The sequence below is a fragment of the Leptodactylus fuscus genome, chromosome 8 (genome assembly GCF_031893055.1).
Source record: "Leptodactylus fuscus isolate aLepFus1 chromosome 8, aLepFus1.hap2, whole genome shotgun sequence".
Classification (NCBI taxonomy): domain Eukaryota; kingdom Metazoa; phylum Chordata; class Amphibia; order Anura; family Leptodactylidae; genus Leptodactylus; species Leptodactylus fuscus.
Window position 1 is genome coordinate 76,687,402 of NC_134272.1, and position 16,185 is coordinate 76,703,586.

Below are 16,185 nucleotides of genomic sequence, written 5' to 3' on the forward strand. Positions count from 1 at the left end.
CTAGCTGTACACATTAGCTGCTCCCCTATAAATAGGATAGTTGGCCAATCCTGCCAAGATCTGTAGGTTCATACAACTATTTCGTTATGGGTGTGGGGACTTTTAAGCTCTGGACCTCATTCAGATTTGACCCCGTCATATGCTGTCACCATGTCACCCTACCATTCATATCAGAGAACCATCTTATGGGATATCCTCAGGACGTCCACATGTTGCAGCCTTATCATTTCGTAATGTTAGACCTGGCCATGCTATTGATATAAAGTCTATAATAATGATTTGCTTAGGTTTACATACAGGAGTTTGGTTAATGGTAAGACAACAGTTAATATCAGGAGAAAAACCACAGTAATAGATTCAGGTATATAAAAAAAAAATAGACAACATTTTGGATCACTATAGTAAAGGGTGGGTCTAGCTCAGTCAACCCCTTACTACAGGTTTAATGTCCCCCTAGCGAGAGTCAATGCCTAGAGCTTCTCTCTGCTTCGAGGGCCACCAGTTGTCCTCTGATACAATGGACACCCAATTTATGGCCAACCACTGTGGCAGGTAAACAGATCTCCCTGGTACTTTGGGGCCACCGGCAAGTCCACCTTCACTCTAAGGGATCCCTTTGAGATAATTTGTTTGCAGTAGTTTTATGGTCTCTAACATCCGACTTCCTTAAAACAGTTCATACTCTTTGTGAATCATTGCAAATATACAAAGATCCCAAAGAAGTTTGTAGACCTTGAAATGGAATCTACAGGCTGTGAGGATTATTGAGTGATAATAGTTGTGTTCTAATGGTTAAACCGATTGGAATATTCAGATCTAGGGCCGATCTTGAGAATTCAGGATCATTTTTAAAATCTGATTTTTGATCACTTTCCAGCTGATCCTGATCGTGAAATTTGCTCAATCGCTGATCAGGATCCGATCTTTCCCGATTGCTCAACTCTATTAATGATATATAAATGAATAGGGTTGAGCCAAACTTGAAATAACCTCTGACCTCGATCCCGCTGGAAAAGATCGGGATCTGAATTCCGATCGCGATCGTGAAATTTACTCCATCGCAGAGCAGAATCTGATCTTTTCCGATCCCGATCGCTTAACCCTATTCAGATCTAATCTATCACTATATTAATATTTATCACAGAACACAACAAAGGTCATTGATAGAGTCTCTGACCTATTTTTCATGGCTACCAAAAATGGAGAGTTGCTGTGCATGTGCAGGTCTCTCCATTCATCTGTATGGGAATTCTGAATATACTGGAGCCGAGATGGCCTGCTTGGCTATTTTACAAACTCCCATAGACATACATGAAGTGAGCTGTGCGGGTGCAACAAACTCTCCATTGTGGCTTTGAGACAGGGGGGGCAAGACCATTTTTTTAAGATAGAAAAGTCAAGTTAAAGTTTGCTGCTTCTCTGTGACCTGACTAGCTTTCGATTTGATTAAGAACTAGACAGGCTTTGACAACCTGGACATACAGGGCTACATACACTCAATGTTACTCATCTTAGATAAGAGCATACGCCACTTCCACTATTTTGTTTCATATAACGGAACGCTATGGGCAGTTTTATAAGGTGCATTTTACAACCAACATCAAAAGTGGATCTGAAACAGAGGAGAAGGTCTTTCCTAAATGTAATTACCCCCTTGGTCTGTAGGACTGATGGACAAAGCCAAGGGCTGTGCTCAGTTATCATCGTCAGTCCTATTTGTGACCATCGCACTATTCAGCCCTCTCCGATATGGGGGCTCAGGACCCCCATTGTATTGGTCAGCATGGGTTCCAGTAATGGACTCCGATGATCTTACATGTATCATCTATCCTGTGGATGGGAATTAAATGTTTTTCATGGGGTATGACTAAACATAGAAGGGAATCATAAAAGTAAGAAAGAAATCTAGCTGACCTCGCTTGTTGCAGAATTTTCTGCAAGATCCTGAAACTAACTTATTGAAATCCTGCAAAGATCACAGGGGTGAATCTCCTACTAATCCATTCCATCTTCAGCTGCTTTCTGGCAAAGAGGGCGGAGTTTTATCTATCACTCTGCGCAGAGGGGGAGGCTCCTGCTGCAGCCAGTTGTCTTATAGCACAGTACAGAGGAGCAGATGGACAAGATCTGATCTCCTAAGACACATATAGTAGATTTATTTTTATATTTCTTGGATATAATTGTACTTATGGAACATCAGGGCACTTACCAAATGGCCGATTCATTTTTTTTTTTGGCTATATATGCTCATTTAAAACTTAAAAAATGGGTTTTATTAGTAACTGTAATTGTTAGAGCTGCCTTCAATTATTACCACGCAGAATGTTACCATCTACAGACAAGTACAGATATATAGAAGTAGCATGCTAATTTCGGGACACAACAAAAAAGAAAGCAGATTTTTACAAATTCGGAAATCAATAGGTGACACATTGGTTCAGCGATTTTGTCACTGGACTTTAGTGAAAGTATTTTTTTTAGAGAAGCAATTTTTTTTAGTCTGTGCTTGACAGGGCCAAATCAGAATTTTACCAGACATCATTGACATCTCTACAACAGTCTTGTTGTAGCAACTTTCCCATTTTGAGCATTTGGCCGATTTCCTTTTTGCAGTCCCAGTGGTAACCCATGATATCAGTGCACATGGAGGCAGGCATCGCATACTCAGCGGTTATCAGAAGGGTTAATCTGATGCCGTGCAGGCGCAGAGAGATCTTACCTTTAGGGATCAGCTTCTACAGTGATTATGAAGGGGAGCTTATGGTAGAAATGTAATAGGTAATACATTAAATATGGCAGATCGGACACAGGAATTCAGATAGTGCTGAGACTATTAGGTAACATGCATGTCAGAGATGGCGTTAGATGTTTTATGAGACATATTAGTAAAAATTTTAGATTTTTTTGGGACACGTGATCTTGGAGAGGTTTTTACAACTCATCAAGTGACCACACATCTCACGCATATCACCAGCATATGCCATAGTTGACTGGTACGGCTCCACCAATATGGGGGTGAAACATTGGTGTAGTGATATGATGTAGCCCTGGAACACTTACACTGTTTTTCACTTTTTCTTGCTGTTTTTCACAGTCAGTGGTGCTAATTACCTTGTGGTTGTGCAGAGAATTGCAGCTGGTCCCAGGGGCTGGCCATTGCCATGCATGGAAAACCATAGAAGGGCAACTACAACTACCCCAGCACTGTGTCCATTTGTACACATTGGGACGCATTTTGTATTTAGTTTTTAATGATTTTTCAATAAATATAACTGAATTTACAATGTTTATGCAGTTTTTGCTTCCCCTGTCTTTAAAAACATTAACCTATCTTTGATGACACCCAAGACCCCTGCTGATTGACTGCTTTCACTACTTACCAAGCATAGCCCAAATACATGTGCTTAGTATCACACCTCAGCTCCATTCACTTGATTGTGACTGAGCTGGGATCGATGAACAGTATGTCGCATGTTCTTCAAAGCAGAGGTAGCGCTTAGAGAGTGGTTATGCTTCAAACAGCTGATCTAGAGGAGTCCTGTGTGTTGGACCCCTGCTGATCTTCATTTGATGACCTATCCTAAGGATAGGCCAATTACTAAGTCCTGGAAACCCCCTTTAAAGGGGTTGTCTAGTTTAGAAACCCAATTTCCAAATACTCTGCTAGAGAATTCTGAATTAACAGAGGGGGGTCCCCAGTGGAGAGAAACCAAAATGAGTGATTTTTGCTCTGGAGGAGTCCAAGTATTACTGCAAAGTGTAATACTTTATTGTACCTGTGGGGGCAGTATAGGCCAAGCTAAACACTTGATGATTAAAGCTGGTCGCTTATTAGATTGGTGGGGTGTACATGACTGCAACTCCATTTAAACTTGAACAACCCCCCAGTTTTGCATCCAAAACTAAGAGTGGATCCACAAGAAATGGGATCCATTGCAGACTCACTTACCGATGCATCCACTTCAGGCTCTGGTTAATAAAACTGTATCAAAAACTACAATTCCAGCCTTAAAGGGAGTCACCAGATAGGTCATACTGACTTCTTAGAAATGGTGAACCTGTTCAGCCATTCCAAAGATATAAACCCTGTTATAGTGTTGATCCAAATTAGAGTCTAGTAGAGAAGTAGGTGGTGACACTGTGGCTCCTCTGGGGCGGGGTCTTTGTATGTTTCATGTCATGGGATTTTCAGACTCCTTAAGTTGGCCCCCTTCTCCTTACACAGAGCAGATAAAATCAGGATTCACAAGGATTATTACATGGCTGGAAAGACATCAGGGCGACTACCACTGACTGGTCCATTATTAACCAATTAGTAACCTTCAATAACTGAAATACAATATAAGGGCGTGTATTGTGACTAGTATGTCCTTCAGGCCCCTGACCACGTGGTATTATCTAAACCAGCTAGACTCACTATTGGGATTGGGGAAGGGTCCTCTCTAATGTAATAATCACAGATTGCTTAATAAAAATAGCAATTTAGTTTATTTCAATTTTTAGTTTTACAATAAGTCGATTGAAATTTAGACAGACTATAACTTAACTATTATGTGATTTGTATTTTACACCAGTGTCCCACATACAATAAATGACCACATTGTCTTAAAGGGGTTGTCTGCTTTTCCCCCAGAAATAACTCCACTGTTCATGATCAGGATGAGTTGTAATACCAGACATTGACTATGGACAAGCGTAGCGCTCTTTCTGGAATTTAAGAGAAATGTGTACAATCCCTTTAAGAACATAAGATTTTTCATTTCATACATGCAATTATGTTTCCAGTCTAGAACAAGGTAAATGATCCTTATAATGGACAAATACGTGAAATGAAAGACGAGGAAGAATCACTGACAAACAACATGTCAACCATGGTCATGAAAATGTCATGATACGGCACGTGATATATCGCCTTTATGTCATACAACTCGCTTATAAGATACAACTAGTCGTCATGAATTACAATACGAAATCTCTACATTGTAAACTAAACCGGATTATTTCATTTACTAAGACCAGAATGTCTCCCTGTATAGATTGCTGCAGATTCCATAATGGAATTTTCTGCAGGGCTGTTACCCACCTATAGAGGGAGCCATTCTGATAATAGAGGCATGGAATTCCTATTTATGCAACTCCCTAATAAAATCAATAAAAGTGCAAGAGAAAATCTGCTCAGGCTAGGGCCCCACGCAGCGAATCATTGGAGAAAAAAATAAGACCGCGGCGAAAACCAGTCATGTGTTTTTCCGCAGCATTTTTCACCAAAAGTCTACAGAATTTTCCTCTGTGGACTTTCTTCCGCTACTATACCTAACAGAAAACGCCAGCATTTCGGTAGGTGATATTGACATGCTGCGATTTGCAAAAATGTTTGTGTTTTTAAAATCGAAAGAATTTCCGCTACGGATTTTTTTTTCTACAATATGTGGATTAGATTAGCCAGAATCCTATCCAGTGCGCAGGTAATGTAAAACGCAACGTGGGGCCCCACTCTTATGCTTGTTTCACATCTGCATTGGTATTCGGTCCAGGGGAGTCTGCAATGGACCCCCACCCGTATGGAATGTAACTGCAAGCGCTGTGCGGTGAAAGCCCACGGACCCTATAGACCAGACCTGGGCAATGTCCGGTCCAGGGGTCACATCCGGCCCTCTGACTGCTTCTGTTCGGCCCGCATAGCTAGTGGAAGGTTTTTCAAGGACCTGTGATGATGTCATCACAGCCTATCACCAGGATAGGCTATGACTCGTTAGTGGGCGGAGCCACACGGGACTGTGTGCTTGCTGCAAGCTGCCGGCAATGGAGGCTGCTGGATGATAAAGAGAGAAGAGACAGCATGTGTGAGCAAGAGGGGGGAACTAGGGGCAGATATAGGGGGGCAGTTAAACTGAATGCACATGTAGGGGGGACATTAAACTAGGCGGCAGATGGAGGGTGACATTAAACTGGGGCAGCTGGAGGAGGATATTAAACCGTGTAGGTAGCTGGAGGGGGACATGTCTGCCTCTAGTTGCCCCCAGTTTAATGTCCCCTCTAGTTTCTGCTAGATTATACAGGGGCACCAGGAGAGGGACTTAATACTGTGGGACATTTGTAGGGAAATGTTAAAATGTGTGTGTGTGGGGGGGGGGGGTATAATGTTAGGGTGACTGTAGGAGGATTTTACTTTGTGGGGCACATGGAAAAATTATTGAGAATGGGCGGAGTCTGCGGAGAAGTGGGTGGAGCTCAATTTTCCGCGTTGCACATGGCCTTCTAGAACCGTTACAATTTCTCATGTGGTCCTATAGGAAAATTAATTGCCCACCCCTGCTATAGACTATAATGGGTTCCGTGTGCTTGCTGCCCGAACGAATCATGTGAATAGGAAAGTGGATTGTGAACTACTTTCCTGTCCGCGTGATCCCTGCAGAGATCTGGCGGCAAGCACACGGACTTCATTATAGTCTGTGGGGTCCATGTGCTTTCTCTGGCACACCGCTTGCAGTTGCGTTCGGTATTCCGTTCATGGGTGTCCTCATGCAGACTCCCCCAGACGGAATACAAACGCTGATGTGAACGATGCCTTAAAGAGGTTCCCATCTGATGCATTGAGGGCATATCCACAGGATATGCTATAAGTGCCTGACAGATATGGGTCACAGCTTTGTAACTCATTGGGAGAACAGATATATTCTGACATTCAGTCACAAGCTGCATCGACGTTGATGGATATATGGCCATACCCTACTGAAGTCTGCAGCAGTTATGGAAACCATGCTGTTTGCTGACTCTTTCCGCAACACAATAGTCCTCAATGGAGATATCATGGTCACCGCTCTGATGAAGTCCAAGCTACCAGTGACTTCTGGTGACCACTTTGCATCAGTAAATAGAAGTCAAGGGACCCTTGTTATCCTGAAAAGTGAGGTCCAAAGAGGAGACCCCCACCCATCAGGCATATATGGCATATCTTGGGATGGAAATGCCCCTTTTAAGATATGTTTAAAAGAAAATTGACTTCATTCAAAAAAATGATACCCTGGATCTATTACAGAAAAATATTCAACTCTACTAGAATTATACAAAATGAGGAATGAAATTACTAAGAAAAAAAAAATTAAAACCTTTTAGAAGAAAAGCTGGATTCCTTAGTCTTTGCATTTTCTGAGGTTATTAGCAGGGTCTTCCACACAGAGGTTTTTGCCATTTCATCAGAAATGTTTATTACTGATGGGTCCTCTCTAGACAGAATTAACACAATAATGCACACAATGAATAATCGCACCGGCTCGGTACAGAGCGATCTCCCAGAATCACCAGGTCAAAACGTAAAAGATTTGCAAAAGGACAAAAAAAATGTATCTACCACTCCCATACAGATAGAGGAATATAAATATTATATAATAACAAATAAGTCCTCCTTGATGGAAAAAGGAAGACATACTCTAGCACCACCTTTTGGAACGTAGCTCCCTATAAATCAATGCCTGGTTGTCTAAGAAATCTAGTGACGTTATCTGGGATTAAAGCCGAACCAGAATATCTCCTTCAAAAGAAAGAAAGACTCATCCGTAGATTGTTGTTTTGGGGCCACTGCCCCTCATCAGTGTGAACCAGGGTACTGGTTTGGCTAGGTGAAAGGTCAGACATGGGTCAGAAGGGATACTACAGCCCCTTAAGGAGACATTGTGGTTTTGCTATAATCCCAGTCAATATCATGAGGTTTCTTGGAAAACCAGGCATTGATCTAAAGACACTAGAGTGAGATTCCTTTTCCCATCAAGGAAAGCTTATTTGCATATTACTTTCCCAGAATCCTTAGTAGGGCAGATGCAGTCTGTGAGACCATGTGAGACATTGCAAAGGTGACCCAAAAAGGCGACATCACCTGAAGGAGACATAATACTCTTTCTGTCTCATACTCAACAGGGCAGCAGTGCCATCCTTTTTTCATTTTTGCAGTCTTTCTGTACACAGATTTGTATAACTCCATTAAATGAGCTCCCCCTAGTGGGGACCGTGCACAGCCAGAGTCAAATGGTGTTTTCTACTTGTGAACTGCTGCCACCATTACTAAGAAATTGCAAGTTTTTGTCACTATGCAAATGAGCTCTTTGGAGCAATAAAGGCGTTGCCATTGCTCCAAAGAAGTAAATGGAATCACCTTCATTAGTCCAAAGAGCTAATTTTCACATTGACAAAAACAGCAATATCTTGGCATCAGAGACACCAATTCACATGGAGGAAACTATTGGATAATCAATTGGGCTCGGGTGATATGCTGGGTTCTGGTGACAGTCTCCTTATAAGAAGCACTAAAGTGATTTTTTTGTCACCTTCATTTTAAAATAAGACTGTGTGTAGTGTGAAGACACTGAACAACTTACTGACACCTTTATTGTAAAGTTATGTGCTCCCCGCTGGAGCACTGATCTCCTCTCTTCTGTACACATTCTACCTCCTGTTCAGACAGAAACAAGTGATTATGAAGATAATCTTGTTTCCCTTAGTCCTAACAGCGGCACAATGTGGGGTATTTCTGCCCCTGTGTGCTGGTAGGACAGGCGGATTTTTAATTAGCCAATCAAAAGCGTGGCTGGCCCTATAAGAGGGCACAAGAACCTCCCCTCTGCGTGTCAATACAAAAGTACCTCCATATTTATACACAGTTTTATACATAAGATATGATTCCCAGGGTGGGAAATCTTGTGCCGCTGTTAGGACTAAGGGAAACAAGATTATCTTCATAATCACTTGTTCCCTGTCGTCCGTACCAGCGGCACAATGTGGGGATATAGCAAGTAGGCCCAAAGATGGGCGGGATTACTCCATGACAGAGCTCAAAATAGTTTGGGCAAAGGCAGAGGAATCGGACACCCGGTCCCTCAGGCGGTAATGCCGAATGAACGTGGACTCAGATGCCCAGGAGGCAGCTGCACAAATCTGATCCAAGGACAACGCACTCCTCTCGGCCTGAGAGGTGGACACTGCCCTGGTCGAGTGGGCATGAAGAAAAGATGGGACCGGACGCCCTTGGGCGGTATAGGCGACTTTTATGGTATCGGAGACCCAGCGGGATATCGTGGCCTTGGCGGCCTTGGCGCCTTTATTCTTCCCCGTATAACTAATTAACAGGTTTTCGGCCTGCCTAAAAGGGCGAGTACGCTGCAGATAAATTTGCAGACATCTGATAACATCCAGCCTGTGCCATCTTTCCTCTTCAGATGAAGAGGGGAAGGGAAAAAATGCTGGAAGAGAAATAGTTTGGTTCCTATTTGCAGCAGATGGAATCTTGGGACGAAATCCTGGGAGGAACCTAAGCTGCACATGGTCCGGAAAAAATATAGTATATGGCTCCTCGGCAGACAAGGCTTGTAGCTCACTAACTCTTTTGGCAGTTGTAACTGCCAATAGTAGAGCCATTTTGCCAGTTAGTAACTTAAGTGAGACTTCTTCCAGGGGTTCGAATGGTTGGTTGCAAAGAGCGTTCAGGACCGGAATCAGGTCCCATTGGTGGACAGGGGTGTTCACCACCGGTCTCAGCCTAGTTGCCCCTTTAATAAAGGTGCTCACTAAAGGATCCTGAGACAAACGCCTCCCCAGATAGGCGGACAGGGCCGCTACGTGTACTTTGAGTGTGGCCGCAGCCAGACCTCTGTCTAGTCCGTCTTGAAGGAAGTCCAGGATCGCCTCAGTCGGGGGACCAGTGGAGTCCACTTGATGCTGCAGACACCAGGCATTAAAGATGTTACTAATTCGACGGTAATTCCTGTTAGTCGAATCCGCTCTGGCGCTGGATAGGGTCTTCAAGACGGCTTGTGACAGTCCTCTATTCCTCAATAGGGACTGGTCAACCTCCAGGCTGTCAGGTTGAGTCTCCTCAGATCCTGGCATCTCAGCTCTCCTTGGGTTACCAGATCTGGGAGAGGGGGAAGCCTCCAATATATGCCCTGACTCATTAGTATGAGCTGAGCAAACCAAGCCCTTTTTGGCCAGAACGGGATTATGGCTATTCCCGAGGCTTGGTCCTGTCTTATTTTGATCAATACCTTCGGTATGATTGGAATTGGAGGGAATATGTAAAACAGCCTGAACCTCCATAGGATGGACAGGGCATCCACTGCCAAGGGATCGTCCTCCTGGTATAGGGAGCAGAAGGTCCCTACCTTGGCATTGAGTCGGGTAGCCATTAGATCGACCTCCGGGAGACCCCATCTCTGGACGATCTGTTGAAAAACGTCTGGATTGAGAGACCATTCTCCTGATACGATAATACCCCGACTCAGATGATCCGCTACTATGTTCAGGGAGCCCTTTATGTGAACAGCGGATAACTGGGCTAGGTTCTTCTCTGCCCAGGCAAATATAAGATTCGTCTCTCTCAGTAAGGTTGGTGACCTGGTGCCCCCTTGTTTGTTTATGTAAACAACCACCGTCATGTTGTCTGACCTGATCTTGACAGACTTGCCTCTCAACTCCGGGGCAAAGTGCACTAGGGCCAAGTACACAGCTCTGAGTTCCTTGAGATTGGAAGATCCCAGCTCCGGACATCTCCATCGTCCTTGTACAGTCCTGTCCTGGCAATGGGCTCCCCATCCCCACTGGGATGCATCTGTTGTCAACAGGGTCCACAATGTTGGGACCGTGGACCTTCCGTCTTTCAGGTGTATCCACCATCTGAGGGAAAGACGGGTAGCGGGAGAAAGGCAGATCTTCTTGTGCAGTCCCCGTGGAGACCTGTTCCAGGTTGTCAACACTTCCATCTGCAGGGGACGCAAATGCCATAAAGCCCAAGGGACTGCTCTGGCCGAGGATGACATTAGGCCGAGGACCCTCATGGCGGTGCGGATAGTTACCCGCCGGGTGTGTAATAGAAACCGTGCACCGGCCTGGATCCTTTCCTTCCTTGGGCTGGAGAGGAAGATCTGCATCGTTTCTGAATCCACTATGAACCCGAGGAACTTCCTCCGTGTGGAAGGAACGATTTCGGACTTCTCCCAATTGATGATCCATCCTAACTCTTGTAGGAAACTGATGGCAAGGTTGAGCTGCTGGAGGAGAGCAGCCGGAGACTGAGCTTTCAGAAGCCAGTCGTCTAGGTAAGGAACGATGAAGAGGCCCTGTAGTCTGAGGGCCGCAGCAACCGGAGCGATCACCTTGGTAAATACCAGGGGGGCGGATGTGATGCCGAACGGCAGAGCTGTGAATTGAAAGTGCTCCCTGTGGCCGGCCATAGAAACGGCAATCCTGAGGAATTTCCTGTGGGAGTGAGCAATAGGGACATGAAGGTAGGCGTCCTTCAGGTCGAGGGTAACCATCACGTCTCCTGGCTGGAGAAAAGCAGACACGGAATCCACGGTTTCCATACGGAATGACCTCTTCTTGATAAAGCGATTGAGATACCTCAGGTCTATTATCATTCTCCAGCCCCCGGTGACTTTGGGGACCAGAAAGACGGGGGAGTAAACTCCCAGACCGAGATCTGAGGCTGGGACCTTCTCCAGGGCGCCTTTGATGACATACTCGGCGACCAAGGCCTCTAAACTGGCCTGTTGGGAAGGTGGAAGGGTTCTGGTGACAACAAACCGATCTGGAGGTGGAAGGTGGAATTTGATAAGATAACCGTGCTGTATAATTCTTAGCACCCATGGATCTTGAATATGGGTGACCCAAGCTCTGAAAAAAACCGAAAGACGTCCTCCCACAGGAAGGGGGGCCACAGGGAGCTGCCCCGCGTCAAAATTCCGGCTTCCTCTTGGTGTCCTCCCTGGAAGCACCACGTCCGGAACCTCTAGGACGATATCTGGGACGCCTTTGCTGGGTTGGGCGTCTATAATTAGAGGCGGAACCTCTGCCTCTAGAGGGGGCACGTCTGCCCCTGGCAGCTTGAGGTAAGGACTTCCCCTTACCTTCAGCTAATCCCTCTATGATAGTATCCAAGCCTTGCCCAAATACTCTTCCTGGCTCAAAAGGGAGCGCGCAAAGAGCAGCCTTGGATGCAAAGTCTGCACGCCAAGGCTTTAGCCACAGGGGTCTGCGGGCCGCGGTGGACAACGCCATCGACTTGGCTGAAATTCTCAACTGATGGCGAGAAGATTCTGCCAAAAAATCTGCGGCCCTATGAATATTCTTCATGGAAGCCAAGATGTCATCCCTGTCCACACCGGAATCAATATCCCGCTCCAAGGTGGCTAGGCGGTTACGAAGAAAATCGCCCACAGTGGTAGAGGCTATGGCTACTGAGGCTTGGGCAGAGGAAGCAGAATAAACCTTCTTTAGGGTGGCGTCAGCCCTGCGATCCAAAGGGTCCTGAAGATTTGATCCATCTTCAAGGGGCACCAGGGTTCTACGAGACAACTTCGCCACGGCTAGATCCACCTTCGGGGGAGGCCCCCAGGAATCCCACTGAGTTGAATCCATAGGGAACAGGTGCTTAAAGATCCTGGATAATGAATGTCCTTTTTCTGGCTGCTTCCACTGCTGCACCATGAGGTCGGTCAGCGTGGCGTCCGCATGGAAGGCAATATGTCCCCCAGAGGCAGACGTGGAGGCTTCCCCGTCAACATCTCGGCCCACTGTAGACCGGATGGACTTCAGCAGCCTGCCTGTTTGTTCATAGTGGAACACAGGTCTGCTGGAAACTACAGAGTCGTCCTCGGAGGAAACATCCTCTGCCACCCGTAGATGTTCCAGGGGAGGGAGGGACGAGGAACGATGCTCTGTGCATGGTCTCTTGGCGAGCTGAGACAAGGTAGACTGTATGCCTTTGAGGGAATCATCCTGCAAAAAATAAAGAGAGAGTACAAGCAAGGGAATTATCCTTACCCAAGCGATGCCCAACTCACCATCTCCTTGACCCAGGCCATCATATCTCTAGGAGAAGGCTCCTCAGGTGGGGGGCCTCTGCAACCACGACAACGGGCCCACTCATAGCCTAAAAATAATAGGCGGGTTATAGGGCCGGTAGTACCCAGAGGGATAACCTCTTAAGCCGCTACCTACCATCAGGGAGCGGTGTGTCACAGTCAAAACAGGAAAGGTGCTTCCTTTTAGCAGTAGATTTCCTCCTATAATCCCCAGGGGGGGGTAGTAGAGGAAGACATATCCTACAGAGAGACCATAGACCATGCAAAATTGTCACCAACATATTCTACCAAATATCAAAAGAAGGGGTAGATCTTACCGTGTCCTAGACCCGGACAGCAAGGTGACAAGAAACTGAAGATTTGGTTTGGAGGCAAAAAGAGACCTGAAGCTAAGCAACAACCTCTGATGCACAGCCTTCCGCCTTAGAAAGGAGAAGGTAACTAATAACCGGCCGGCCTGACCTTTAACCCGGCCGGCCGGAAATGGGAGGGGCCATAGTCACATGAACCCTCCAGGAAAAGAAAAAGGTTACCCCCCCCTCTTCATACAGCCCCAGCAGGGGCGCCTACCCCCTCAATTCCTGGCCCGGACGTGCGTGCAGGCTAGATTCTGCAATAAGCAGAAAGCCGGAGAAAACATCCTTCGCCGGCGCCAGGACCTTCAATGGCGCCGCTATACTTCCGGGCACAACAGGAAGTGTGCGCCCGGCAAATGCGGACACAGGAAACTCTACGCCGGGAACTTTAGTTCCGGCAGAGCACGTCCGCGAGCGACAGCGAGAGAGCCCCGCGGCAGAGTGCCAGGCCAACTCACCAGCACGAGATGTGCTGACAGGTGAGCCAGAGGGAGAAGGAGGGGAGGGGGGGGAGGGAGGGAGGAGGGAAGGAAAGGAGCCACGCAGGCTAAAGAGAAACTTTTTTTTTTTTTTTTTTTTCCCAGACAGGGGAAGGGACCTTCAATCAAGAAGGTCAGAAACTGAAGAAAGAAGAATTATGCTCCAAAGGTAGGTAACCCATAGAGCCTAAAATAAGAGGACACAAGTCCTCCCCACCTGTCCTTGACCACACAGGACAGAAAAAAACACGCAGAGGGGAGGTTCTTGTGCCCTCTTATAGGGCCAGCCACGCTTTTGATTGGCTAATTAAAAATCCGCCTGTCCTACCAGCACACAGGGGCAGAAATACCCCACATTGTGCCGCTGGTACGGACGACAGGGAAACACTGTGTTCATCAGATTTGCATAGTGGCGATCAGCGCTCCAGGGGGGAGCACATGACTTCACAATAAAGCTACCAGTAAGTTATTTAATAGCATCACACTACTGAATTCCCAGGACACCTGGGCTAAGATGTTTCCTTGCTAAGTAACAAAGAGACTTTGGTTTTCTTAGTTACTGACATCAAAACTTGACTGTTGTGTAATACAATTACATAGTAAAGTGCACTGAATCTGAAAGTGAAAACAACAACCACTAAGCGTTAGATCAGAGTTATATAAATTAATTCTATAATGATAATAATATGCAGTACAAAAACAGAAACATAAGCGAATCACCCCAACAGAGGGCAGAAGCACAAATATGACTATGTATGGCAAATGTACTGAAACCTTCCCAGTGGTAGACCGCACGTGTTTATATACTGGGACATGAATACGGCCTCATCATGTCATTTTTATCTTACCATTGTTCTCTGCAATCTGAAAAATTCTGAACTTGGCTTTGGACATACATTGGACAGGGAGGAAAGCATTTTGTAAAGCAAAATCAATACAAAATATAAGTAACAACAAGTAATTGTTGCGGTCTTAAAAGTGGAATTTATTGACTGAGCGTAGGCAATGTGTGTCCCTGGCCTGAGATTTAGAGAGGACCTTTCACCTCCTCCATCTCCATCCATAATCACTGCCCCACTCAATTTTTTCTTTACCCTCATTTTTGTTATTTTCAGCACCCAATATGTTGATCGGACTCTCTATTGTCAAGTGGGCGGTCCCAGACTATCTGCTCCAGCCCAGGACCATCCACTTTACAGTAGAGAACCTAATTAGCATATAAGGTGCTGAAACTGAAAAAAAATGATTGCTCAGGAATGGTGGGGGCTGGAGAAGAAATTCCATCAGTGCCAGAATCAGCAGCACACAAGCTATTTGAGGAGGCAAAAAGTTGTAGTTGGATGTGGTGGTGAAAGGTCCCGTTTTAAAAAAATTCCATGCCCACGGTTCAAAGTATCTTGAGTCAAAGGCTTTGAACATGTAGGTAGACTTGTTACTGCACATTCACCTGTGTTTTTCTATCCTTCCAATTCAAAGGCCGGGGCCAGCTACTAAGAAACTCTGGCTGAAAGCCATGGCAAAACTCAGCTGCTTTTGGATGTTTTTTTGATCTTCAGAAGACATGACACATGTGGTCTTAGCCTCAACAGGGTACCCATAGAGGGTCATGGAACGTAACTGTACCTTTGTAAGCCTCTGATTTAATACAGAGACATATGTAGGTTTCTTTCAGTGGGATTAATATGAAATCCCACGTAAAATGCCATTGTGCCATGCTTGGTCATACATATCTAGCGTAGACATTGACAGGGCACCCTCGCACATGGTGGCTCTATGGTTTTGTAATACGTTCCTGCAGAGCATATGTAAGGTTGGTCATGGTAGCTACAATGATACCAACTTATTCCCAAAGGGGTTTCAGCAACTGGACCTGTTAAGATCCATTTAGAAATAGGATACCTTATAGGACAACCCCTCTAAAGGGAACCTGTGACAAGGCTTTAGGACCACTAAATCACTGGCTTGACCTTATGCAGTTAGGGACTACCATCCCAAGCCTATGTATATCAAATCCAGATGTCCCTGAATTTTCAGGTTGGATAGCATATACCTTACCTGCAATTCCCTTCCATTGGTAACTGAACTGTTGCTTCATCTTCCAACACAAGCATACTTTGTTCTTCCTAAAAGCACATAATACAGAAATAAGGTCATATTGAATATTGTCCCACGTAGGGCCGATCAGATGGTACCAAGCTGGCCACATTTCCGAGACGGAGGCAGAATTGCATTGTTATAGACACCCCACATATTATCCGGATTAGCTGTGTTCCCCATTTCTGACCTCCATGTTACTGGCTTACTAGTATCTCCTGCAGTGGATTCCAGCCTGTGCTCCTCTGCTTGTTCAAAAACTACAACTCCCATCAAGTCCTGATTCTGCATTTGGAAGTTGCAGTTTTGCTACAGATAGAAAGCCACTGGCTGAAGAGCATTGCTTAAAGTATTACATAGGATCTATTCAAGACCAGCATATTATTCACCAGTCTTGATGGTCCC

The 16,185-nt window shown here is 45.5% G+C and overlaps 1 protein-coding gene across 6 annotated transcripts in view; it reads right to left on the reverse strand.

The window, feature by feature from the left end:
- The window catches only part of SLC4A10 (solute carrier family 4 member 10), a 143,577-nt gene that overhangs the window by 2,861 nt on the left and 124,531 nt on the right, over nucleotides 1-16,185 (reverse strand). For 4 of the 6 annotated variants that reach the window (XM_075284467.1, XM_075284465.1, XM_075284468.1 and 1 more), the window contains exons 23-24: nucleotides 15,742-15,809; nucleotides 7,110-7,226 (exon numbers count right to left, since the gene is read on the reverse strand). In XM_075284467.1, coding sequence (XP_075140568.1) covers nucleotides 7,110-7,226; nucleotides 15,742-15,809 — 185 coding nt within the window. Of the gene's footprint in view, nucleotides 1-2,719; nucleotides 2,758-7,109; nucleotides 7,227-15,741; nucleotides 15,810-16,185 lie in introns of all 6 variants that reach the window. The other 2 variants (XM_075284469.1, XM_075284470.1) reach the window with 2 other exon arrangements.